The sequence below is a fragment of the Chroicocephalus ridibundus genome, chromosome 4 (genome assembly GCF_963924245.1).
Source record: "Chroicocephalus ridibundus chromosome 4, bChrRid1.1, whole genome shotgun sequence".
NCBI lineage: Eukaryota > Metazoa > Chordata > Aves > Charadriiformes > Laridae > Chroicocephalus > Chroicocephalus ridibundus.
Genome location: NC_086287.1, coordinates 650095 through 676877, shown reverse-complemented (window position 1 = coordinate 676877; position 26783 = coordinate 650095). Strand labels below are relative to the sequence as shown.

The window sequence follows — 26783 nt, the reverse complement described above, 5'->3', positions numbered from 1 at the left end:
ACCTGGAGCCGGAGGAGCCGCGGGCATCGTGCCTCAGTTTCCCCGCACGCAGAGCGGCTCCGGGGGGGGTCTCGCCGGGACCCCCCGCCAGAGGCCAGGCGGGTGCCGGCCCGGGGAGCTGCTCACCTGGAGCGGGGCGAAGCGAGGAGAGAGCGGGGAAGCGACGCAACACCGCCCCGGGCGGGGAGCACGGGCAGGGTGCTGCCTCCCCCCCCAAAACCTCTACAAAAAAATCACGATTTCTCCTCCTGCTGCGCGCAAGACACGTTACCAAAGACGGGAGAAGCCGGCCTAGCCCCCAGCCTCCCCACATCCCACCCTTCGGGCGCAGGAGGATCCTCGCCGGACACAGCCCAGCCCTGGCCCGGAGGAGCCGGCCCAGCTCCGCACACGCCAGCGGCAGATCGACAGATCCCCAGCGGCGTCGCAGAGCTGAGGCTTCGCACCAGGCCGGGAAACAGCCTTTGCACGTGCTTTGGCGCGGCAGCGCTGCCAGGCCGTTAAATCACAGCGTAGGGGTGTACGTGTGTGTGTCTACACAAGGGTTGGCACAGGCAAGGCGTAAGTGCTCCGAGCAGCAGCCGGAGCGGCCCTGGATGTGCGTTGCGGGTGCACGGAGCGCTGGGAAGAAGGGAAAAGACCCGCAACATCTCGACCGTCTCCAGCAACCTCCGGGACGCAGCCTGCCCGCGCGGCGCAGAGGCACGCACGGCTCCAGCGCTGCCCACTGCAGCAGAAGGGACCGGACCCAGGGTGCGGAGCAGCCGAATGCTCACATTCTCTTTTCCAAAGGCTTTAGGCATTTCTCTGGCACGGGGACCTCTCTGCCAGATCACCTCGCGTGACTTTGCTTGCACAGCCCCTCCGTGCTGCCTCGGTCGGTGCTCAGGGTAACATGAAACTCGTCTGATATTTATAGACAGCATCATGTGTCGAGAGCAAACATCGCTGGTGCCTCCAGGAGACATCAGCACACAACCAGCGCCAAGTGGGTGTCTCACCTTGGGCGGGGAGAAGGGTTATCGACAGCTTAGATAGAGCCACAGCTGTTAATGCTGCCGGGGCAAAGCTCTGGCTGGAGAGAGGGGCCCCAGATAAAACAGGGATTGTCCCGCGGGAGCCGGAGGGTTCACCTTGGAGACCAGGCAGATCTCACCCAGAAGCTCATCTTGCCATCGCAGGCCGGCGTGTGCTTCCCCCCGTGTCTTTCTGTGCATCCATCACACGTGACCACCGTGTTCCTGCGTCGCTCCCCCAAAGCTGGCGAGAGGCACGTCCACGGCTCGGCTACATCTGGAGCCCAGAGACAACAGCAAGAGCAATAAACCTCAGATTTCAGGAAAAAAGCTGATTCCCAGCTGGGAAAGGCGGGGGGGGGGTGTGTGTGTGGGGTGTGTGTGTCAAGAAAAAGAAGTCTCCGTTATGTTCCTCTCCTATTTTTAGCCCAATTTCCTAAGGAAATGAGATGTCTGCAATCAAGTCCTCTGTCTTGCCTGTCCCTCTTCAATACCATTCGCGAATACGTTGCTTGATTTCAGCCAAATCTGACAGCGAGGAAGAAACCGCAGAGAAAATTCTTCTCCTGCAAGTTTTCTGGCAAAAAATGGTCAAATTTCATGGAAAAATCAACCCTTGCAGTTTGGAAGGCAGAATCCATCTGGCAGGTTCCCGGCTGGAGGAATCCAGGACGACTATTTCCACCGCTCCCGGGGGCTATGGAGGTCCCTCGCAGCAGGAGGGACCCCCGCGCTGCCCTCACCTCACGTACAGCAACGGGCACCGCGGCCCCGTGCCACGCCGGCAGCCGAGCGGTGCCAGCCAACACGTCCCACCTGCCTTAATTCTGATTATGAGAGTGGCACGGAATGGCAGGGATGTGGGAACGAGCGTACAAGAAGGATGGACTTCAAATTGAAGCGCAGCATCAGTATTCGCGTGCCAGCCCTGACACAGGCGTCGAGTATCACCTTGGGAAAAACACTTCACCTCCTCTGTTCTTCTGCAGAGCTGAACCATCGCCACTCCGGTGGCCCGTCAGTTCCCAGACACATAGAATCACGGAATGGTTTGGGTGGGAAGGGACCTTAAAGCCCACCCAGTGGCACCCCCTGCCCTGGGCAGGGACACCTCCCACCAGCCCAGGTTGCTCCAAGCCCCGTCCAACCTGGCCTTGAACCCCTCCAGGGATGGGGCAGCCACAGCTTCTCTGGGCAACCTGGGCCAGGGCTCACCACCCTCAGAGTGAAAAATTTCTTCCTCAGATCTAACCTAAATCTCCCCTCTTGCAGTGGAAACCCCTTCCCCCTCGTCCCATGGCTCCCCTCCCTGATCCAGAGTCCCTCCCCAGCTTTCCTGGAGCCCCTTGAGGGCCTGGCAGGGGCTGGAAGGTCTCCCCGGAGCCTTCTCTTCTCCAGGCTGAACCCCCCCAGCTCTCTCAGCCTGTCCTCCCAGCAGAGGGGCTCCAGCCCTCCCAGCATCTCCGGGGCCTCCTCTGGCCCCGCTCCAGCAGGTCCATGTCCTTCCTGTGCCGAGGACTCCAAAGCTGGACACATCTCCATGGGTAGGGAGAGGGATGCAGGTCCCTCACAGTCCAGAGCTGTTTCCAGTTGCACGCATTCAGAACTCCAAAAACCCCCAAACCCCAACCCTCCCCCCCGCAGAGCTGTTCCACTGAGCGGCCTCAGCAATGGCAGAGGAAATGATGCCGTCTCGTCGTCTTCTTCCAGTGCCGAGGAAAAGACCCAAGATCTACCCCCAGGGAAAACGTAGGTGGCCCCGCTACGATGCCCAGCAAGCAATGGGATCCCAGCCTGGACTGGGAGACCCTCACCTTTAGACTGGCCTTAGCAGTCAGGGAGTGGGCGTCCTCCTTTGCCCACCCAGGTCCCATCTTTGGTGACTTCTGACCAGCCGCGGCACAATGAAGCGTTCCAAAGCCATCCCACAGCCCAACAAGGTTCCAGGGAAGCGGACTGAAGGCAGAGAAGGCTCAGCCTTACCCTACACAGGAGAAAGCACACAGGAGACGCACGGGACATCTCCCAGCATGCAGAAGGCACCCTTCAGCTCTGGGGTGACCTTACGCAAAGTCCCTCAAGCTCAAGAAACAGAGTCTGAGGCAACAACCGATCTTCTGTCCTTCCACCCTCGCTGACCTCCTTCTCTAAACCTCCAAAGGCTCCTGCTGGAGACCCCACGGCACATGTCGACACTTCCCCGGAGCCCCAAGGGCAGCTCTCACCAAACCAGCCCCGCGAGGCAGAAGCGTTATTGGGACAGATGCTGTTCCTCCAGCAGAGCCCGGGGAGGAGGTGCAGGAGAGGTGGGATTTCCATTCAGATGAGCTCCTGTACCTGGGGACAGACTATAACGTTCAGCAGAATCCACCTAAAACTCTTTTTGGTGGCAAGTGTTTAAATTCAGCCAACGTAGAGTGATGAAATGCCTGGACAGCCCACGGCAGAGCTTTGAAGGAGAAAGGTCCCTGGCCAGCCTGCATCCGGCTCCCTCCTCTCCCTCCGAAACTCAGTGGTGTTTCGCTCCTCTCAAAAGCAGAGACAGGAGTAGACCGACCTAGACCAGCACTTGGGTAAACTTGCTTCTTCTTCATCCGCGATCCAAGTCCACAAACCTCCGGGTGCTGCAGTTCAGTGTCACGCTCCCCTCCAGCCGGCGAAGGGCTGGCCACGGGGATCCCGGGATAACCCCGCACCGCTGCGGACCCTCCTGCCGAGGCGCGGAGCTGAAAGCCACGCTCGGAGAGAAAACAGCTCTAACCCCCTCCAAAGCCATGTCCCGCGGCCAGGCTGGATCGGGCCGCTGGGACCCTCCACTCCAGCACCGGCTGCTGCAGAGACGCCGCAGAAAAACACACCCTTGACTTCCTTCGGACAGGGCTGGCTTGGCCCCGGAGCGGGTGGGTTTGTATCCGTGACAGCACACCTGGGGACGCCCGGAGCAAGGTCTGCTCACCTCCCAGCTCTCCTTGCGTGGGGGAAGCCACACGTGTCCTCCCAGGCGTGCCCCCGGCACTGCCGCCCGCGCCGTCCCACCTCCCCGGGACCTTTCAGCCGGACGACAACGGGAACACGACTTTATCATCAGCAATCGCTGAATAAGCCACCTCCAGTGTAACAGAGCACCTGCGGCAGAGCCAGGTGGAAGTAGGTGGAGTAGATATTGTTTTCTGTCGAAATATTTGTGGTCAGGCTATTCCATACTTGCCTTTTTTTTTTTTTTTTTTTTAAAAAAAAAAAAAGAAGCAGAGTCTGCACCGGGAAAGAGGCCAAAGCACCCATGAATCACGTCCCTGCAAACAAAAATCCAGCAGAAATAAAAAGTTGTCCTAAAGCAGACAAAGAACCAAATCCCCTCGGGCCGTAGCCCTGGATCACGGCAGTCCCGTACCGTGGTCCAAACTAAACCCCGTCCGGATCACCACCGGTTTTGAGAGCTCCCCCCAAAACTGGATTTTGCTGCTTCTGAAAGGAGGAGGAGTGGTGTGTTTGTATTTAGAAAAGGAAGGTAAAGGAAAAGCCGGTCCCCTTTCTCTCCATTGGACGATCGGAAGGTGGGGGATGCTCGAAGACCTGCACAGAAACCAAGCCCATTCCAAGCCGGCTTTGAAGCCTGCACCCCGTTTTCAAAAAGGACCAAGGTTATTTATTTCAAAGCTTTGGTCCCCCAACGCTTAGCTCATCTCCTGAGCATCCGCTGGAAGGGCTCAAACCCCACGTTTCCAACTCACGTGTCACATTTAATTGTCCCTCATTAATGACTGCACCAACGTTGTTCCAACTGGGACGAGCGAGCTCCGCTGCCAGCGCGCCTCTTGAGAGTTAACGTCGCACGGGGCCGCCGGGGAATGCTCTCCAAGAGCATAACCAAAGCCACGCCGCCCTGTCAATAAACATATTTGGGGTTGCTATAGCAAAGCCAGCGTGCAATTAAAAACGTGCTCTCAGGCTTCAGGGCCCTCTCCTTTCTCGGCGGCTTTGGGGACTCGCTTCGTTCCTACCGAAACCAGCCCCTGCCTTTGCTCGAGCCCTGCAAACGCCGCGGTGGCGGCCGGGCAGAGAGGCGGCAGGAGCGGGGACATGGAGCCCGGTGGCTTCTCCATGTCCCATAAACAGGGAGAGAGAAAGCAGAGGAAAGGCACCCACCCCCAGGGCCTGCTCAGCCCGGGTCTGGCCGCTCTCCGACTTCTCCGCGGGGGCTTTGTGCCAGGCCGGACCCGGGGTGAAGCGTTCCCTTTCTCTTCTTCGTGAAGGGGCTGTTTTTCAGGTCACAAGAGACCTGAAAGAAAACCTCTAGCGCAAGAGAAGTCAAACCGGCGCAGTTTCCTGGTGTCACATTCTGTCTGTTGCTGATTTCTGACCGCTAGAGCGTATTTTGACGCGCAGCCAAAACGTGTCCACATCATGCTGAGAAAATAAATCTGGCTCCACACAAGAGTTCAAAGACTCCTTTGCAAAGCTGACAGGGGAAAAAAAACACACCGAAGGGGCATATTAACAGCATTTCCCTCCCACCCCGGAGGTCCCAAGACCTTTTCAAGCTGCCTCGCGGCTTCCACAGGAAAAACACCTGCAGCTCACGACACGGCGGAGCACGTGAACGTTAAGCACACCCAAATATCAGAACCGAGTCGCTAAACCCCTTTCCCGGCCCTCGGCTCCCAAAGAGAGAGGTTCGTGCAGTTTTGTTCCTCCGCAGAAGCCGGCCGTGGGGAAGACAGGACGCCGGCGCTTACCACGTCTCTCACACTTCATTAGGCTGCGCAAGTAATGGATCCGCACAACGGGGAGCCTTCACGCTGCGAGGAACGGCTTGGCTTGTGAAGCTTATTTTAGAACACAGAGCAACTTGCCAAGGGAAGGAAGAGGAACCCCACCACGTAGGTAATTTAAAACTTGCCCAGACAGGGCCCTGGAGGCAGGCTGCAGAAAGCTGCCCTGTAGGACGACCAACACGGGCCGCTTCCCCTTCAATCGTGATGATGATCTTACTGTTGTCAGGACGCGAAACCCAAATTCAAGCTCCTCAAAGCTGCGGACTTTGCACCCGAGCAGCTGTGACCGTCCCATCCCGCTGGAGGGTTTAGAACAGCGTTAGCCTTTTAATGATTGAAACCTCTCTCCAAACCAGCCCTTCACAGAATCACGGAATCTTCAGAGTTGGGAGGGACCTCTAGAGATCATCTAGTCCCACTCCCCTGCTAGAGCAGGATTGCCCAGAGCACATCCCTCAGGGCTGCATCCAGGCGGGGCTTGAAAGTCTCCAGAGAAGGGGACTCCACACCCTCCCTGGGCAGCCTGTTCCAGGGCTCTGTCACCCTCACTGTAAAGAAGTTTTTCCGTGTATTTGAACGGAACTTCCTATGTTCCAGCTTGTGCCCATTGCCCCTTGTCCTGTCGCTGGGAACCATTGAAAAGAGCCTGGCTCCGTCCTCCTTCAACCCACCCTTTAGATACTTGTAAACATTAATCAGGTCCCCCCTCAACCTTCTCTTCTCCAGGCTAAAGAGTCCCAGCTCTCTCAGCCTTTCCTCATAAGGGAGGTGCTCCAGTCCCATAATCATCTTGGTTGCCCTACGCTGGACTCGCTCCAGTAGTTCCCTGTCCCTCGTGAACTGGGGAGCCCCAAACTGGACACAGTACTCCAGTTGTGGCCTCACCAGTGCAGAGTAGAGGGGGAGAATGACCTCCTTCGACCTACTACCAATTCTACCCTTGCAAGCATCTGTATCTGTGGGGGAGCAAAACACCAACGCAGCCACAAGTGCAGGAAGGTGCCACAGTCCATTGCTCTCCGGAGGGCGAAGGACGACGCTCGGCCAGGCCAGCAGCCCATCGACCGCCCGGGCAGCACCCCGCGCTTAACTGGGCTTGGCTGAACACCTCCCTGCGCTCCGCCGGGAGGCAGCGGGAAGGGGGACTGGGGGAACGGACGGTCCATCTGGGATCCGGAGAGCAGCAGAGCCGGAATCCCGACTGCTGCACCCAGGCGTCGGTGCTCGGAATGGGGGAGGCGAGGGCAAAGCGGGGCTGGCAGAGCAGCGGTGGCACCTGCCGACAGCGCCCTCCCGGCAGAGCTCCCGGCAGCCCGGCTGGTGAGAAAACAACGCTTCCTGACTGCGGAAAAACGTCAGCGTTGCAAAGCCCGTTGTCCTTCTGCCAGGGAACGACGCGGAGTCCTGCCGACATTCTTCGACAGCAGGAGAGAGCGGGCAGGACAGGCCGCGGGCAGGGAGCGGGCGCTGGAAGCGGGGTCTGACTCAGAGCAGAGCTGCCCCTCGCTCCGCTCCGCCGCCTCCCCGGGCACAGGCCCCGTGCGGACACACGGACAGACAGACAGCCCCGGGGGGACGCTGCGGGGGACAAACCCCGCCATGGCAGCAGCTCGGGCCTGGTTCTCCTCTAACCCTGTGGATGCCTCATCTTCCATCCCTGGGCAAGGCACCTCCAAATTCCACCCGACGGGATGTTTTGTCCTAACAAATAAATTTCCACGATGAATCAGTGCTGGGGTGGGGGGGGTGGGGGCTGGAAGAAAAAAACAGCCTGCTTTGTTGAGAAATTTCTGCTCTTAAACTATTTAAGCGTGGCAAACCACACTCAGCTGCCAGGAACCAGGAAGGGGATCACAAGCGGCCGCCCCCCAACACGTGAAGCCAAACGGAGACTTGCGACTTCACTACAGAGAGCTGGGGATTTCTGCTCCCACTTGGAATGCTGAAAGCTTTTTTTTTTTTTTTTTTTACATTCCCATGAAGAAAATGTCAAAAGTAATCCCCTTTTGCCTTAGTCTGAATGCATTACTTAAAAAAAAAACAACAACCCAACTGAATATTTTGCTCTAATTTTATACCATAAAGTTTTCAAAACAAAACCTAGGAGTTCCTACTATTGGTTGAATCTTACCTTCCTGCATTTTCCTCCCCGCAAAATGCTGTGAAAGCCTCCTAATCTCATGTACCATCTCACTTGGATTAGAATTACATTTCCCAAGGGTTCTTTTTGAGGGGACCAGTTTTATAGATTGCCTTAAGACATTTCATATTTTTTTTCTTTTGGATCAACGCTGGGCTCTTCCTTCCACATTTCTGAGCCTCGGAGTCTCTCTTGTTATTTTCAAGTGTCTCTCCAGAACCGGGAGGGACAGAAAATTCCCCCTGCATCCTCCTGAAGCCAAGACGCACACGCTGCCGCTCAGCCCAGCACTCACGTGCTTGGGGAACAGAGGGACTGCGAGGTTTCCAGTAAACCCGCTTCAGCTGGCAGCGCCGCTTCCGCTGCGGACTCCGAACAAGCTGTAACTGGAAGGCGCAATAGTCCTCGTGCCAGCCCGCGCCGCTCTGCCACCCACCGCCACTCCTGGGACCTGTGGTCCCAGCGCAGCACCGGAGCCACCGCTGGGAGAGGGGAGCAGAGGTGTCCCCGCTGCCGTCCCCGTGCGAGAGCTTGGAACCAAGCACGCAAGGATCAAAGCTGGTCGCAGGAAGGTCCCTGCCTTCATGTTACCCTCAGCTGTTTAAAATCCAGGAGTCCAGCCTCCTCGTAGAGTCCGCAGAGAAGGACGAGCATCTCCCTGGGGCTGCTCGTGCCGGGCGATCCCGGAGGGGAAGAGCCGAGTCCCCGCTGCCGGTGACCATCTCCCAGCCACTGGAGAACTGCCTCAACCAGGTGCACCCGTGTCTGTCTGCGGCTGCTCAGGCAAGACGAAAGGCAGCCTGCGCCACCAAGCTTGCCATAAGGCACCTAGAGCCATCTCCTGAGGCTTTAGGCACACCTGTGAGATTTGAGAGACAGGCCAAGCCCCAGCTAGAGTTGCGTTCAAAACCAGCGTGTCCCTGAGCACGGGGCTGCGGGCAAGCTCGCTCCTGTGAAGGGTGACAGCAGGGGCGCGCAGGGACGCCCGTGTGCGGCCTTCCCTCCCGACTCATTCGCAGCAAGGCATTCCCTACAAGTCACAAGGTGAGCAGGGCCCACTTATCGCTTCCATGGGAGCCGTAGGGAATCTCATAGCTACCCTGAGAGCCTGCCGAAAGCTCTAGAAAACTTCCCGGTGGTTATGACAGCCCAGGAACACAGGCAGCCGCTGGCCGAACCACCCTGCTCAATCTGGCCTTCCACACGCTGCTCAGCAAGTCACCGCGCTCCACTCGCAGCCGAAGTGGAGAGAAAATACCAAGATCTAGCCATGAAAATATACTCAGTAGGTCAAGCAAGTAGGCATGAAATCACTCCTGAGCCACCGATACCTGTTCTTTTGATGGTGTTAATACACACAATTTATTGCTATGCAGTAGACGCTCTGGCTCACCTTTCGGAGGGTAGCTTCTCAGCTGCATCTCCTGTTGCTAAGCTTTAAGGATTTTCACCACCTAACATGAGCTGGGAGTAGATTTGGGATCCTGCAGTCACCTTGTTTCACTGCTCTCTTCAGCGGGCCACACCGTGCCCCAGGATATTCCCTGAAGCCATATGATGCCAGGAATTATAGGCAGAGAGCAGCAGGGCTTTTGTCAGGAGAGGAGAAGGGGCAGGGGGCAAAATTACACTTAGCACCCTTAAAACCACCTCACCTACTTACAGCCACGTAACTGCAGTCTGTGGAGAGCAATGAGCGTTTCCAGAGGGCACATCAGCTCCCCCGAACCCACCTGGCGCTCTGCTGGAACCGCGTGTGCTCGCAGGCCCAGGGCAGGGACGCTCGCGAGGACACCGATGTCTATGCACAGCAACGGGCTCTTTCCATCGACTAATTCTACACACGGGTCGTGCCTTGCAGCTCAGAGCCTTACCTCTGGGAGCGGGCAGGCAGACGGCCCTTTTCTTCCACAACCAGCAAAGCCCAAGGTATTTCTAAGACACAGCCGAGAGCCCGGATTCCTACAGTACAGAGAGGCGCAGGCGAAGGCAGACCCAGCTGGGGCGGAACAGCTTGACAGCTGCTAGTGGGTCCTGGGCTGTTTAAAACTCCTGAGAAATAAACACCATCAAGGCTGGAATAATAGTTTAAAAAGAATATTTCATTTTGTTTTTTTAAAAAAGAAATTACATCTAGATTTCCATTTCCGACAACAGCAAGAAGTCCAGAACTTTCCAATGACAAGGCAGTTTTATTTCCATAGTTGCCTAAAGCAATAATAAACGCGAGACACGCAACACCCGATCAATCAATCATGACAAACAGGGGAAAATTTCTATGGTGTTTATCCGGAGGACAGTCTGCGGGTTCACGATGACTGAAAAAGAATGAAAAGAGAAAAAAGAAACAAAAGATGAGATGACAGCACAAAATCCTGTTGCGTACCTGTCGGAAGGCTGCTGCTGGCTCAGCTCCGTGAGCCTAAGGCATGCCCGGGCGGGAGGGCTCCCGGGGGTGCCGGCGATGCTGGCGGGACGGCGGGACACCACTGCCGTGGCAGGAACGGGAGGGCCAGGCAGAGCTCCCGTGGGACTGTGTCAGGCTGGCCAAGGTTTCAGCATCCCTTCTGTAAAAAAGCGGTCACAATTCTGCCTCTCGGTCGCACCTGAGAAGGGGCAGTCAGCGGGGAGTCCAGGAGCCTGGCACAGGACACTGGTCAGACGCGCTAATATCTGTGACGACATTTCCATTATTTAAGGCTTTGGAAAGGGAACAAGATTGCTTTTCTGCCCAGGCTATTTTTGTTTTCTCAGCAAGGTCTTTTGCAAGGCCACCTAACGAAGGGTGCCGGCCCAGGGGAATATTAAGGCGCCGTGCTCCGAATACAGTGGGCTGGGGAAGGGGTGCCGTGCCAGGAGGGGCCCCAGGGACACGGCGAATGAGGCTCCCTCCCCAGGTGCTGCCTCGCGTCACGATACATCCCCCTCCCGGACCCAGCAACAACACAGCAGGGAAGGAAGCCCTGGATTCCTTTCATCTTACTTTTCTTCCTTTGATAGTTGTGCCTCCTCCAAAAGCGCATGTTAATTTTTGGCCATGACTCTGTCTTTTCAATCACAGTAGCCTCCACACGGACGAGATCTTTCCTTAAAAATAAATTTTAAAAGTATCACTTTTTAATTATTTACATTCTCCTCCTACCGGTGAGGAGGTTTCAAGCAGAGGAACACATCCTGCCTCACAGGGCCCAGACCCGACAAAGTCACGAAGGAAGGAGGGAACCCTGCCAGGCTGTTGGCTTCCTGGTGCGAAACCAAAAGCCTCAAGGTGCTGTACGCGCATCGGCCAAGCGACGGGAGGGTCTGCAGGGCGGCACCTCTCTGTCAGCTGAGGGATAAGATCAGAAACAGCTATGGAGGCAGCGGGGGATGACGAACCTGCAGGAACTTGTAGGATTAGAGTAAGATAAATTCCCCTGGCACGTTCACATGATCTTATGTGCTCGTGTCTTTGCTCATAGTACAGGCTAAACGCCCCGTAGCCCCTTCTCCTGTGCTATGCTGGTCACCACAGAAGTCCTTCCTCCTCCTAAAGCATCACAGGCAGCTGGAAGAAACTCTTCTCACCTTGCTCCGCTGGATAAGTCCTGGCAAAGGCTCGGTGAAAGGAGCTCTGGCCCACTGTTTGCAGCAGGAAGCACAGCTAATGGGCTGCTGCAGCAAGTCACTTCTCCTCCCACACGCGCCTCTCCTGCCTCCCACTCTGGGTCTGTCCTGCTTGTTTACCCCAAACTGGCAGAGAAGACGGCGACTCACCGAGGATTTCAGGGACTGCTCCCCGCCCCGCAGCTGGGGGAGCTCAGGCTGAGCGGTGAGACCACTCAAAGACTCAAATTATTTCTAGATCTCATTTCTACACGGGGAAGTTCTCAGCAAGTAAACATCCTCCCTCCCCGAGAGCGGAGATGAGATGAAGAGAAGAATATGGCCTGTAGTCCCTTCGCAGGTGAGTAAAATCACAGGTTGACTTGTCCTTCCACATTACCTTCCTGACACACACAAACACACCGCCCGCCCACCCAGCGACTCTGCGGAGCTCCGAGAGAAGAAGTCCTGATGAAGTTAGAAAAAGAGCGCTGGGATTTCCAGCTGCTATGTGAAAAATGCCAGAGCTGGAAAACAAGGCGGTCTGAAGCAGGCGCTGGAGGACCGGCTACCTGTCTGCACACCACTCCTCTTGGGGACGGAAAGTGCCGTCAGACAAGAGCCAGACTGAAGCTTTGGAAAGTGTGGTTTTAATCAGCAGCCACGATGGAGGAGGAAGAGACACTCTTTCATGCAGCATCACTGCAGAATACCATTAAAAGCTCATTAGCATGCTCACTTCGCCGCCGGAAGACATTTAAAGAACATTTTCCTGACAAACGACTCTGTCTGCACTTAAGGGGGGCAGCCCATCTAGCCCAACTGTTCCAGCAAGGTCACCAGGAGGCCAAAGGCTTGGAGACATTTACCATCTCTCTTAACATCCACTCTCTGGGGTGCAATATATATGTCAGAGACTGAATCCTTGAGGGAGGAGGGAAGGACAGCCAGAGGAGAAAACGGACACATCTGCATTTAGCGACTAGCCCAGAAGAAAACAGACGTAAGATAATCTAGCTTTTAAGAGGCCACTGGGTGACCCTGACATCCCAGCTACAGGCTGTTGCCCACACTCAGCCCAGTGACAGGACCCAGCAGCACCACTGGAATACACAGCAAGCCCTGCAACGCTAGGGAAGAACCCAAAAAGCGAGCTGCCCTCCAGGGGCTGGCCGTGCTTTACCACTCCAATTAGGGAGCTAGACTTTCTCTAATTAGGGAGCTAGACTTTCTGGGGCTGATGCCGGCCCACTGAAGGCAAAGCTCAACTCCCACTGACTTCTCACAGGCTGCGACTGTAAAGGCACGTCAGAAACTCAGTAAAGACGATCACATGGGAAAACTGGAAAGCGGCCAGGCCAGACAGAGTGACCCGGCCACTGAAATCTCCGTGCGCTCTCAGGAGAGCCGGGGTTTGCAGTAGCTCAGCCGAGCTGTCCCTGACACAGCTCTCGCCACTGGACCACACCAGCTGTCCGAGGCCTCGGGCAGCACCCAGCCAGAGGGAGAAACACTGACGCAGATCTGTAGGTAAGTGTCCCCCCACATTGCTCGTAGGTGTTGGCATGCTTTCAGGCAAATCTTAAAGGGTGTTGTCGAGACATAGTTGGACATATGACATTGCAAGTCAATGAGCTCTGGTGAGTCCTCCTCCGCTGGACTGAGCGCCAGGACCTGCTGGCTGACGGGCTGAAGCCCAGCACAAACCAACTTGCTGCTGAAGTGCACATGAACAGAAAAGTTCTCAGCAAAATAGAGCCCAAGAAAAAAAAACCCCAACAACCAACCATCTTTATCAAATGTTTTAGGTATGACTGGAATGTCCATAAAAATAAAAAGGGGGTCACGCGTTTCCCAGAGTCTGACAGAGACAGCCAGGCCCGCTGCTTTCAGCAGCAAACTGTTTCATGACAAAGCACATCGATGAGATTTTTGCAGGAGGCAAGAAAAATTCACACTGAAATCTCATAGATCTAAGCTGTGCTGAAAGCTATTGTCATTAAGCAGTGAAAAAGATCCAGACAACCTATAACGCCAAAGCATCATAACTCTTAGAGGTAATAACTTCCAACTGCCAAGCTCGCTCGCTCCCTGCAGAAGGTAACCGAATCCCAGGCTGGCTGGCTGGGAAAGGAACAGCCATTTCTTCAGTGTCATTTCCACTGAAGCCACTGCAAAAACAGGCAGGTGGCAGGAGAAAGAGCAGGGTTCAGCCAGAGGAAACAATTCCCCTCAGTTGTACTTGCTCTAGAAACAAGCTAAACTTTCTCACAGAGGCACCATTCATTTCACTCAGGTCTAAAACAGCTGAGGCCACTCAACCCGTGCCCTGAAATGCAAACCTGCCCCAGGTTATGCTCACTTCCAATCACAGCTTTAAAAGCGCACAATAATTCCCGCATTATATGGCTAAACTAACGGCTACAGTCCGACTGCAGATTGCTCGATACCCTTCTGCCAGCCGACCAGGCAGCAAGTTACTTGAACAAACACAAACCCCAACAGACTCCAGAGCAGAAGCCAGCTCGAAGTTCCCAGAATAGCCTCTGCCACGCAGATATGTTTTGTTGCACTGTTGGGTTTTTTTTAAGGCTTTAGAGGAGAGTCATCTTGGGAGGTATCTGACTGCTACAGAAAATTAAAACATGACCATCTGTCCAAAACAGGCCAAGTTCCTACCGGCCTCCGAGTTTGAACAGGGAGTGCAGCTGCAATGGACTTACGCAGACACTGGTGCAAGCATTCACTGATGTGTTTATTTTTAAAACAACAGAAAAAACAAAACCGCCTTTGTTCGCATCCAAGCTCTTATCTCCCCTCCAAAATGTTTGTGGTTTAGGCACAACTGGGAACTATGTGAAGGAACTGCAGTCCCCGTTGCCTGTGCCACGCTGTGTTCTGCTTTCCTCTCCTCAGCCCGTGTCGGAGAGCTGGGACCAGAGGGTTCCCTGTGGCTCGGAGGGAGGATGGCACCTCCCCACCAGCCCTTCATCCTGCCTGGGCAGCCGCCTCCTCCTCCTCCTGATCCTCCTCTGCCAAAGTCACCGGGGTTCAGGCTAACACTGCAGAGGTGCAGTTTGGTCGGCCTTAAACAACTGCCACTGCTTCCCAGGCACTTGGAGCACCTGCAGGAACCAAGCGGCTGTTTTTCTTCCTGCCCCAGAGCTCCTGGCTCTCAGGCCGCATGCCATGTCCCGCACACAAACTGGGAGCTGCAAAGAACCCCCCCCAGGGACGCTAGTTAAGGGAGCCAGGTGAAGGACGGTGCTCCTGAACTGCCTGACGTGGCACATCCCTGTCTGCAGAACTTGGGCACTTACTTGAATTTCTGCAAGATGGCGTTTCTAGTCCTAATAGTGAAATTCCCCTTCCTAAAATCTTCCACAAGTGCAGTATCTGCAGTAATTCAGAGACTCCCGACGATCTGCTATTCCAGATCTCTTTGCAGTGCTGTTGAAAGGACTGGCGGCCCTCAAAATCCCGCCTAACACTGGGAACCCGAGGCAGTTACCACCGGTACAACTGCACATGTTATCAACCAGGCGAGCGTGTCCCAAGTAACTCTTAGATACCAACAGCCCCCTGGTACCACAGAAAACACTCAGAAGTAAGACCAATCTCACACCACGTGGTATTTCTAACCTGAATCCACAAGCCACCAAGAAATGTCTCAGATGCGCAAGCTCCTCTTTACCTGACCACCCTCTGCCAAAGTTGCTGCGGTTGAAGCCAAGGCCTAAAGGTGCGGTTTAGGCTGCAGCCAGCCCACAGCCAGGGCTTCAGGACACTTCGGGCACTCACAACCCACCTTATCTTGACTTGCGTTTTACCACTAAAACCTCTTGCCCTGGGGAGAACAGTAGTCCCTGACTTTGCTCCTGGCTAGTGCTAAGAGCTGAGCAGTAACACCTGGGCCACGCACCACGTCCTTTGGGTAAAGAAAAGGAAGGACCAGGTGTTCTGCCAGTGTGCATAGCAGCTCCTACAGCACTGGGATGGAGAGGGTGCCAAGCAGGTAAACTCCTTCTCAGCTCTGTGACTGCTGGACTATGTGACTAGGAGGAAGGGAAAATTAGGAACTCTAAAATTAAGATTAAGGCCTGCTAGGTTAAGACAAGGGCAGAAGGAAATCGCTTAAAAAACCCAAGTCAAATTAAGAGATTAAGGGATGGGCAAGGATTTCTGGCGTATTCTGAGATGACTATCACTGGAATTAGGTTACGGGAGTAAAGATGTCGAAGGGCAAGATTTACTGCTAGTTTGTGCAAAACTTATGAAAAAAAGATCCAAGCCAACAGAGGTGAATATCCTGCAGTTACCTCAGCAATGGGTGCTGCTGCTCTGTCCTGGCACCGTGGCAATGGTTAGAGTCAGCAGGGGCTGACGAGCTTGGTTTACTGGTGATGCTTTCAAAAGCCACAGGGCTGCGAAAAAAGCTAGTGCTGATAAATCCAGGTTTCTGTTCAGTTTCAGGAACTGTAGGAGCCCTGAAGCTACAATTAAGTACAAGAATTGTCCTGAAAATAATTCTTGTATGAGACATCTTACCCCAGGAGAGGCCTTCCAATAAGCGTGAAGTCATCAGCACCAACCAGCAAAACCTATGGAAAATAAATCAGGCATATGGCTCATTGTCCCAGGAGAAATGCAAGCAATATCTTCCAAATTCTACAGTCACCACAAAGGAGTCAAACTGCTTAAAAATAGGCCTTTACACGTTTCAAACCTGACACTGTTACTGGAGAGGAATGGTGGGGAAAGGCAGCTAACGAGTGAGAAAAAGGTTCACTAAACAGACAGTCTCCAGGACAGCTTATCCTACGGAAACATGCTTTACAAGTATCTTTCACGCTGATCAGAACACGCTGAACCTCTCTGTTCTGGCTCGCCAGCAGTTGTAAAGGATATGACAGGCAATACAGGGCAGAAGAATAATATGCCTTGCGTGGGATCCGGATGAATGGCAGCTCCTAGAATCCTTGGATTTTTATAGCAATTGCTATGTATCCCAGTAAAAAACCCACTTTCCTCATTCTCCTCCATGAGGCCTCAAGGCAGGCAATAAATGAACATCGGGGGGGATCCACCACCCCAGGTTCTAGCCCCTTTGTTTCAGGGCACTTCAGCCTATCTAAAGGAGCAGGCAGGGTAAGAGAGAGGGTATGGGGAGAAGAGGCAGCATCCCTTACAGACTGCCTCCTTCCCCACGCTGACTGTATGGCAGCAGTCAAAAGCAACACACAAATGGCCATGAGATGTTCTGACTTTTGTTTTAGACAGATACTTGCCAGTGAAGTCCCCGAAGGGTTATGGTGGTTAGGCAAATTTTTCACCTTCTTCACTCCCACCTAGACCTTTGCCTTCCTAGCTGCCTCTCCGTGCAAATCGCTGCTCTCTCTGTTGTGCACAAGGATGCAGGACACAGCCGAAGGCATGCCAGAAAAGCTGCCTCAAAACTGGGCTTCAAAGCAATGGCTGAGTAGAACTGCCCAGCTCTCCTTTGCTGCTCACCGGGCTCTAACAACCAACATTTAGCCAACAGAATCCCGCTTCATAACCTTTCGTTTAAGATTTGGATTAATGAGCCTCTACAAGTTCCTGCTAGTTAACCAAGGCTAAGGACAAAGATACGGAATTGCATCTTGGCACGTCTCCCCTTCACGCACCATCCCTCTCCCTCCACCCAACGCACTCAGTGCGATAAGGATCTTGCAAAGCACTGAGCAGCGACAGTCCCTCTGGGAGCACTGCAAGTATTTTGGGTGTTAGAGGCTTAAGGTAAACACAGTCTTTAGCTGCCATCTCTAGAAACAACAACTGTAATTTTTCGGTTTTGGATGAAGTTAGTACAACAGAAATCTGTCTCCTAACAGAGTCTGGCACGACTCATTCCAACCCTGTTTCACAGAAATCACAATAACATTATCACTAACGGAGTAGCTGAAATTGGAACAAAACTCAGGCAAAGCACATAGCTGGAGTGGGAGATCCAACAGGAGCTCTGCAGGACTTGTTTTTAAAAACCGGTTATGGGTTTTGCCTCAGGGAATGTTCGCAGGCAATTTGCTCTGGCCCCATACACAGCATGGCATCACAGGCGCGTCACCTTTTCCATCCGGATTCGGTCTCCACATTCAGCCTCCAGCACGTTGTCCATCATAATCAAGTCTTCGCTGGTTATTTTCCACTGCTTGCTGGCAAAGTGGACCACAGCAAAGAGCCTTCCGTACTGCCCCGTTGCGATCATCTTGTTCACCTTTTGTACCACTTCTGTTGGCAAACAGCAGGGAAGGAATCAGGGGAGAAAACCCAGCAAGCAGCAAAGAGCTGTTCAAAAGCCATTCAGCCACGCTGCTCTCCCACCAAAACCCTGCTCTCCTGGGAAGTTTTAAGCAAAGATCAACAGCAATGTTGTTTCCTACGACATGTGAGCCTCCCTTTCGTAAACTTAATGGCCTATTTGTATATTAGTTGCTGGCAAACCCATGCGTAAGTAAACACCTAATATATATATCGTGTAGCTAATCTAAGACTTGACTTCTCCGCCTGTTTCTCAGGCATCCTAACATGCACTGTATTCAGATATAAAGCGTTCCAGAAAAGAGCGCTTGTCCATGCATCCTACTTTTGGAAGGCAGCTCCCCTCAATTTCCAAGTAACACGCAGAAGGCGCAGGACTCTGAACGCCGCCTAAGGCAGGCAGAGCATCAGGAGCAGTTTGGCACCGTGCACAGGAAAAAGGGCTCCCAACTACCCACGCCTGGCCTGAGAACCCCACCTGTGGCAGAGACAAGACAGACCTTTCCCTCATTCTTTTCCAGAAACTCTCTTCCCACACGCACCTGCCAGCAGCGCGGGTGCCAGCAGCAGTACAGATCCCAGGGACGAGGTCCTACACGTGACCCAACCCAGCTTTCTGTGACCAGCCTCCTGCGCAGCGAGGCCAAGCCCAGTTTTGATGGGAACATCAAAAGGTATTGCTTAATGAGTGCCACTCTCCTGCCAAATAGTAGCTTTCCACCCTCTTCAGCTGTTCAGAAAAAAGAGCAACTTTCCTATAACTGGAAAAATAGATATTTTTTTTCACTGTCCTCAAAAGCGTCTGAATCATTTTTTTCTTGGAATGTAAACAAAAGAACAGCCATTTGGGACAGACAAGAATTTAGCAGCCAGTCAAACCAAGCCCAGCCCTTACAGGAACACTCTGAAAGTGTCCAAGTTTCAAGCCAGCAGATGCCAACTATTAAAGGTAGAGGTAAGAACAGAAATTATTCGCAAGGCACTAGTTGCTGCAGTTCCCACTACAATGAAGAGTTTAGCTTCTGTGTTGCTGCAACTGCAGTCCCAGAAGAAAAATCCACTGTGAGCTCTTCTCTCTGATTTAGAGTGGTCTAATACAAAGTCCAGAGAAAAAATACAACCCCCTTCTCTTTGGTATGCCCTCGACTGCACAACGGCTGCAATAAATTTCTCACAGCTCTACACTGCCGATCTAGGTCTATCAGTAGTCCTGTGGTCAACGTTTCAAAACCAAAATTTCCAAGTGCTGGCTTACAATTTTCTCTTAACAAAATCCGTGTAAAGTCACGCTCTAACAAGGGTTACTTCCTTGTCAAATTTCAACTTTCTACCCACAGGGCTTTCTCATCTTTTTGTAACCAGAAAAGGTACGTTTTCTTTGCTCTGGGCTCTGAAAGCTGTTGATAACTCTTCCAAACACCTCTAGCGACAGCAAACATCAAGCGATGTTAGCGTTTGATTGCTAGCATGGCTTGTATCTCAGCACCATGTGGAGCGACCCTTCCTAAAATATCCATGGCTGTTTCCATTGCCAGCAGGAGAACAGAAGGCAGAATTCAAATGTTCTCGCTGCTGTTTGCTTTGGATAAGCACAGCCAGGAGATAATGATGCAGGCTCATAAACAGTAGGAGGGTACAAGGCACGGAAATCACAGCGGGCCCAAGGATCCCAAGTGAATCAGACAGGGCAACATGGGACCCTGCTCACCACAGGGCTTCGGCAAAGCAGACCCCGCAGCTTTCGGTTCACTGCTGGGTCAAATCACGCTCAGGGACAGAACGCTCATCTGTCACTTCAGCAATCCCAGGAGCATGAAGGAGATAAAGAGCAGGATGAAAACCAGCCAGAGCCGAGAGCGGGAGCAGGAGGCTCTCTCCAAAGCACATCACACAGAGTTATTGGCACCCTCAGCCAGATGAGAGCTGACTATCTGCAACAAGGTGGACACAACTCCGCTCTTCCCCTGTCACTCTCTCCTTGTAAAGCGACTCTTCTCCTTTACTTCCTGGGTCTCCTCCACCTAAAGCAGAGAAGTCAGGTGCCCTTCCCAGATGTCCCAGAGGCTAAGGCAAGGAGACAGTGAGACTGCCTCTTAATAAACACAGGAGCTCGCTGCTTGCACGAAGTACACAACTGCTAATTGCCACCGCAAGTGTAAAGGAAATTCACCCGCTGGGGCTCATTACTGCCTAGTTCTGAGAAACACCCCGAGCCCGTGTCGGCTTCCCCACTCCCATCCCTAGCCCGCTCCGGATGACAACAGCCCCACCGGGGCAACAGGAGGCTAGACGCACACGCCTTCTCTGCATTTGATTTTCACCTCCCCACCTGCCAGGGGACCCTGTGCCTGGGTACCCGTGGAAGGCTGCCACATCCTAGTAAGGCTAAGCAGGGAGGGTGGCTGCTAAACAGCTATGGCCACTCGCTGACTGGTGAGGCTACCGCCGGACGATCCATGTACTCCTTTCAGGAGACCACTGCCTGCGTTCAACGGTGCTGACTAGATGTGGGGCCCAAAATGCCTTCCCTAACATTATTCTGCTTCCCAGCTGCTCACTGCCTTATGTCACACCTCTGCAGCAATGTCACGTGCCCACCATCCAAGTGCTTATGCTGGCTCTAGTGCTCCGTTTTGTGCACTAAAATACACCAGCTCTCTGACGTGCCCACCATCCAACTGCTTATGCTGGCTTTAGCTTTTTGATTTATCCATTAAACGAAAAATAATTGTTTTCTCCTTTCCAAAAGGCTTGTTTCATGCTTTAGAAAGCAACACCTGACAGCAGGTAAGATCCCTCAGGGGCACTTACAACCTGTCATGCTGTCAGAAACCAAGGAGACCTTGTATTCTACCCAAAACCTCATATTCTACCCAAACCTCCAACAGCAGCAGCTGGAGCACAAATCCAGTGACACTAACACGTGCCAGAAATGAAACAAAAACAAAAATGCAAAGAACAAAAACCAGCTCCAGTCACTGAAGATACTTATTTATGCTCAATCAAACCATCAATGGCAATACTGGAGTGCTGGGCTTCACCTGAGGCTTGAGACCTTTACCTGTATGATACTTTGCTTCTTCTACTGGATCTGGAAGTTTCACTTCAGGCCATGGCGGTGAAGTTAGAGACGTTTTGGCCACAAGTCTGTGAATGATAAGATAAGATTCACTCGTAGCAAACAGATATCGTCAAGAGATATAAAACACGAAGAGAAGAAAAAAGGCAAAAGAAGCTGGAGATAAAGTAAAAAGTGCTTTTCCACTGGGGGAGCAGAAGTTGTCCAGGAGACTTCATGGCTGTCAGTATGAAGGGCTCAACCCAAAGCCCACTTGGGCCAGAAGGCAATTTCCCCCAGATCACGTTTCACTTTGTAGCAGCTCATGAGCGAGGAGAGGTTTTTCTATTCCGGTCTTAAGTGTTAGGGACAGAGGATGGCAGACTGAAAATTAACTGAAAATTTGCCCAGGCTGGGCTATCACTTGTTCCTGATGTGGAGATCTGCAGCCGGACGTGCTAGTGGTGTTCAAGCTCAGTGACCGCCAGTGACTTCCCACCGCCTTGTTTTTGCAGACTGGAATTTTGCCACCAACTGCAATGGGAACAGACCTACCTTAAGCCTTGTTTACACGTGAGTTCTACCTCCCCCACAGCTGAGAGGCTGCACACTAACGCTCCGCAGCCCACTTCAGCACCAAGTACAAAACCCTGAAGTTCCCGGATAGCGGGGAGCATCCGGGAGGAGGAAACGTGCCTGTGATGGGGAAGAAGGGCTAATGAGCATTCCTAAGCCAGCCTTGAGTGCTACACATGAATGACTCACAGGCATCCTTTTTTCCTCTACATTTTGAAGCGCTTCTCTGTTAAATAGATAGTTTAGAGAGGGCCTTAAGACCACAGCTGGGTTCTTTACAGGAGAGTTATGAGGCTGCTCTTCTTTTGTCACTTACAGCTGCATTCCCTGAATGGCAATGATAACGGCTTCTCCCACGCCCACCGCCATTCAGCGTTTAATACCACAAACATTTAGCCCAAAAGCCTCTCCTGTGCCATCACCACGTCTCTCTACAATCGACAGCACCAGGGGAGGGACGAGCAGAGGCGTCTAACAGGACTTCTCAGAGCGTGCCTATCTGGGTTCAGGTTGACCACAGAAGGGAGCAGGAGCGTGCACCGTCCCACCGCCATCCAGCCAAGCACAAGCACCGCACCTCGTGATGACTTTGAGCACCAAGATATTGTGCTAAAAGGTGCAAATTAAATCCTTATTCTTCTTGAAAGGGTAATTTCCACTGTTGTGACAGAGAACTGCTTTAATAACATCTCTCTTCAAACACGCTGCCACTGTGGCGCTGAGACAAGAGCCTCTCCATTTCAAAATGTTGCATCAGTCTCCAAAGACCTTCCTGGTGACCAGCCCAGGGACTCCTGAGCATCACAGTCACATCCCTTTAGGATCGTTCGGCACCAACACAATCGCAGAACCACCACAGCTCAAACTGCACCAGCACCTGAATGACAAACTCTGTGCAGAAGACATCTACCTGAAGCCTGCTCTACTTTTTACACTTAGATGTTGCTTTCTTACTTACCGAGAATGGTACATGGCTGTCGCAACACGCGACGCCTTCCGTTCAGTGAATAAACTAGGGGTCTGAAGGCAAGCAGCCTACAGTATCGATGCACAACAAAAGACTGCGAACTGCCAGCGGCATTTCAGCCAGCAACATCTTCTCAGCAGCTGGCGTGGTGGATTCTTTCTGCTTTTCTCAAATTTATCACTGGAGGGATCCTCTGCCTCAAAACCGAACTCACTCGTGAGTGCCTCACGCTCTGTACCATCAGTACCGCAGGTATTTACGCTGCCTTTCCGACAGTGGTGCAGACAGCACCAAACCACGAGAACCCTGCTTAAAACATCAGAGCTGAACAACAATTAACTCTGCTCAAATGTGCCACAGGGTGTTAATTCAAAAATGAAACACTACGCAAAACTCACAGTGTGAGTTTGAGTGGAAAAAATGCAAATAGCACTTGCTTATAATTAGCTGTTTTTCAAGATCTCTAGGACAAGGAGCAACAAGGAGGACCAGAGGCAGCTGTTTACATCACTGCGTAAGAGCCAGTTACACAAACTGTTGATTTGTTCCCAAGGAACTGGCGAGAAAAGCAGCACTTTAACGAGGGACAGTACTTTGCACATGCAGTGCTTTCATTAGAGCTGCGGAACACGCTTCAGGGGGCAGGGAAAGGAGGCACAAGCCCATCCTGCAGCTTTCAGGGATTATCCTGAGAGGTGCCAAATGCCTTTACTCAGAAAGAGACACATGACCAAAAGGCACCAGATTATAGTTCCTTATTAAGCAGGAATCTACAATACCACGAAGACAACCTCGGACTTAAAGAGGAGGGAGATTCACCCTGGATCTCGATGAGATGGCCAGAAAGGTATCCGGTTTCTGAAACTGGAAGAGAAACGTGCTGCTCAGTAAATACTGACTCCATCACGAATGGGAAGTCCAGAATTTCCTGCGCGCTGAGATCCACACTTCCTATAAATAACACAGGATGCACAAACTGCATAAAATATTCAGGGAAGAATATCAGATGCTAGTGAAAGAAGGCAAAATTAACACAACAGTAGTTGTGTTGGATCAATTTACTCTGTAATAGCCAGCAATGCCCTTCAAAGGGCTTTAATTTAACAGAAACCCAAAGCAATTGCGAGCAAGTACATAACCACAAGGACCAAGGCTCCGTGGGTCTGTTGCAGGGTTTAGTAATAATGATGGGCAACGTGTCCCAGGGCAGAGATCCAAACTGTGTTCCCACACACTTGAGGAGCAGCGGGAAGAGGCCACCCCCCTGCACCCTTCAGCAGCACAGACGGAATGAGCAGATCTTGCCATTTCTCCCCGCTGCCGCTCACAGGAGTTCTCTCTTTCTGCAGTGTCCCCTTCTGGTTAAAGCAAGCAGCAGCACAGCCTGCAGCTCTGCCAGGTTCCTCTGCGGGAGATTCCAGCACAGCAAACAAAGTAAAGGAGCAAAGAAGTAGCTCTCAAAGGATTGAAGCAAATGAAGCCTGAAGTCTCCTGGCTCGGTGTCCTGTGCTTGGGCTGTTAACCACATTTCATAGAATCATAGACTCGTTTAGGTTGGAAAAGACCTTTAAGATCACCAAGTCCAACCATCAATCTGACACTGCCGAGTCCACCACTGCACCATGTCCCTAAGTGCCACATCTACCCGTCTTTTAAACCGTTCCAGGAATAGTGCCTCCACCACTGCCCTGGGCAGCCTCTTCCAATGCTTAATAACCCTTTCAGTGAAGAAAATGTTCCTAATGTCCATCCTAAACCTCCCCTGGCGCAACTTGAGGCCGTCTCCTCTTGGCCCATCACCTCCTCCTTTCAGGGAGCTGCAGAGAGCGAGAAGGTCTCCCCTCAGCCGCCTCTTCTCCAGGCTGAACACCCCCAGCTCCCTCAGCCGCTCCTCACCAGACTCCTGCTCCAGACCCCTCACCAGCTCCTCTGCCCTTCTCTGGACACGCTCCAGCCCCTCAAGGTCGTTTTTTGTGGTGAGGGGCCCAAAACTGGACACAGTCCTCGAGAGGGGGCCTCCCCAGTGCCCAGTACAGGAGGACGGTCGCTGCCCCAGTCCTGCTGGCCACACTGTTCCTGACACAGGCCAGGGTGCTGTTGGCCACCCAGGCACACTGCTGGCTCATATTCATATTTTATGAAGACTGCTGTGCAAGTTCAGTATTTATCAGGTATCAGAGACTCCAGGCAGAAGACAAACCTTCTCTCAGAAGACCACCTGTACCTAGAAAGACGAGTGGCAGCTGAAGCCCACTCTGCAGTTGAGGCATTTCAATGTCCTGACTTGAATGGCTTCTCTAGTGTCTACTACAGGCTGAGCCCACACTGCAGCCCTTTCCTCCGTGGAGGATCTAACCACCTGCCTCTAGACTCTGCCCCACAAATCAACAGAAGCATCCTGCTGGCAAAGGTGAAGGTAAGCACAGAGTCCAACGCTTATTGGGAAGCAACAAAGGGGTCAGACAAGTCTCCTTTCCAAAGGAAAAACAAGCTGCCCTCCCCATCCCCACCAAGGACAGTCAGCATTTCAAGGGGCGAAAAGCAAAGCAGAAAGTCATTTGACATTACCCTTGCTGCAGTGACGTGCTCTGGGAACTCTGGTGCCGAACCGCAGATGAAAGGAACAAGGCTAAAAGGGAGAGAAGGAAAAATAATTAAAAGTAAGTAGCAACTGCTGGGCTTTTATTCCTGGGGAGGCAGCATCACTGCAATGCTGAAGCGTCACAGCGCTGGTCAGCTTCGTGGTACCATTTTTCTGCCTGTAAAAGCTTTGTTCAGCTTTATCACGACAGGCAAAGGTAGAGAGGGAAGCAAAAGAAGATACACAATAAGAGAAAGGACCCATCAGTTGTGTGCAGCGCTGTCAGAGGGCAGGAGAAAGGCTTCCCACTGCAAACACATTTAATTCAAGTGACACTTCCAGCTAGACTCAACAATTTAATATAGATACACTCGGAGCATCCCACCTCTCTTGGAAAACAATGTGACTGAAAGGCAGAGGGGAGGAACAGGTGGTCTGAAGAACGCTGTGGCGCACGCTCAATTCTGAGCACTGATGCTAGAAGGATCCCTTCCAGCCCTCCGGGCCCTCCAAAAAGGGGAGGGCAGCTATTACACATTTACCAGGTGATTCGCAGAGACTTCTGCTAAGCCTTACAGAGTTTCCACTCTGAAAAGAGAGCAGGAAGACAAGGCGCCAGTAACTCACTGGCCCTGGAGCTCCCAAGCTGACACCGCAACGCCAGCGAAACACAGGGAACTGGAAGATTTAGCAGATTTCGTTTTAGGACTCGTGTGTCTGCGTTATCACTGTCCCAGCCATGCCTGTTCCTTCTAGGCAAGAGGAGTGGAGGAGCTACGTAGCTAATCATGTAACAACAATGGAATGTGGGAATCAGAAAAACGCATTCAGGCTTTTCAGAGCTACATACACACGAGCTAACATTCACCCGGCAAGGCTGCGTTACCATACAATACACAAATCTCCAAAGAATGAGTGGTTTACTACAACTTAAATTACACTTTGAGTGTAGCTTCAGCATTTCTGGCAAAGGAGCTGGACTTGCATGCAATGTTAATTAGCAGAAAGAGAGGAAGATCTAAACCCACACGTTCAGAGATTTATCCCTATGTTATCTCAGGGATAACGACACACTTTCTGGAGCAATTTGCTTAATTAAAAGACAGATTGCGCACAGCCTCTTTGCAGGAGCATTACCTTTTCCACCCACCAGCCAAAGCACGACAACTCAAGGGGCTGGAAGGACCTCTGAAGGCCAGTCCTACTGACCCACCTCCCTGCTGCGGCCGCAGCTCACCGCGGCCAGGCTCGCCCGGCACAGAACCCAACCCAGCTGTGAGTGCAGAGCCCCCGAGCCCCCGACAAACACCCGGCCGGCTCCCCGGCCCGGGGAGGGGGCTGACGGGTCCCTACACACCCCCCAGCCCCTGGATTTTGTTGGAAGGTTCACGGCAGGACAGAAAAAAAAAAGCGCGTAAAGTTGATTCTCCTTTTTGTTAACGTGTGTCCCCCGCCTCCCAACAGCTTTCTGGCTGCTCCGAGGCCGACGCTGGTACGACCCGAGTCGCTCCTCCTGTGCCCCTCTCACAGCTTTCCCCCGCCGCCGTGGATGCCAGGGGCCGTGCGCGGGGAGGCCGCGGGGGCTCGCCGGGGGGCCGGGCCGCGCCGTTCAAACTGCCGGCGGCGGCGACCTGCCCCGCCGCCCCGCTCCTTCCCTCCCCCGGCCGGAGCGGAGCCGTCACGTCCCGCCTCGCCTCACCTGTCACCCGCCGCCGGGCCGCCGCCGCCACTGCCGCCGCCATCGCGGTGACCCCGACCCCCGCCCCGGAAGCGGAAGTGGCCGGC

The 26783-nt window shown here is 53.1% G+C and overlaps 1 protein-coding gene across 3 annotated transcripts; it reads right to left on the bottom strand.

Moving 5' to 3' along the window:
* Nucleotides 1-10031: 10031 nt before the first annotated feature.
* MRPL21 (mitochondrial ribosomal protein L21) lies at nucleotides 10032-26739 on the bottom strand. Of its 3 annotated transcripts, none has more exons than XM_063332276.1 (7): nucleotides 26698-26739; nucleotides 24986-25046; nucleotides 20878-20963; nucleotides 17623-17786; nucleotides 16065-16117; nucleotides 10915-11018; nucleotides 10032-10249 (listed from the first exon to the last, which is right to left on the bottom strand). In XM_063332276.1, the coding sequence occupies exons 4-7, from the start codon at nucleotides 17761-17763 to the stop codon at nucleotides 10185-10187; spliced, it is 363 nt and encodes a 120-aa protein (XP_063188346.1). In that variant the 5' UTR covers nucleotides 17764-17786; nucleotides 20878-20963; nucleotides 24986-25046; nucleotides 26698-26739; the 3' UTR covers nucleotides 10032-10184. The 3 variants fall into 3 exon arrangements, with proteins under 3 accessions (XP_063188346.1, XP_063188348.1, XP_063188347.1); XM_063332278.1 differs by lacking the exon at nucleotides 10032-10249 and adding an exon at nucleotides 10279-10498; XM_063332277.1 differs by lacking the exon at nucleotides 10032-10249 and adding an exon at nucleotides 10529-10604.
* Between the last annotated feature and the right edge of the window lie 44 nt (nucleotides 26740-26783).

What these genes read in the sequence shown, in the direction of transcription:
- MRPL21 (XM_063332276.1), bottom strand. Translation starts at nt 17,763, where the DNA reads ATGATCGCAACGGGGCAGTACGGAAGGCTCTTTGCTGTGGTCCACTTT. An exon ending in ACCGAATCCGGATGGAAAAG is followed by an intron (nt 16,118 to 17,622) that starts GTGACGCGCCTG and finishes TATTTTCCATAG; the next exon opens with GTTTTGCTGGTTGGTGCTGA. An exon ending in ATTGGAAGGCCTCTCCTGGG is followed by an intron (nt 11,019 to 16,064) that starts GTAAGATGTCTC and finishes TTTATTTTTAAG; the next exon opens with GAAAGATCTCGTCCGTGTGG.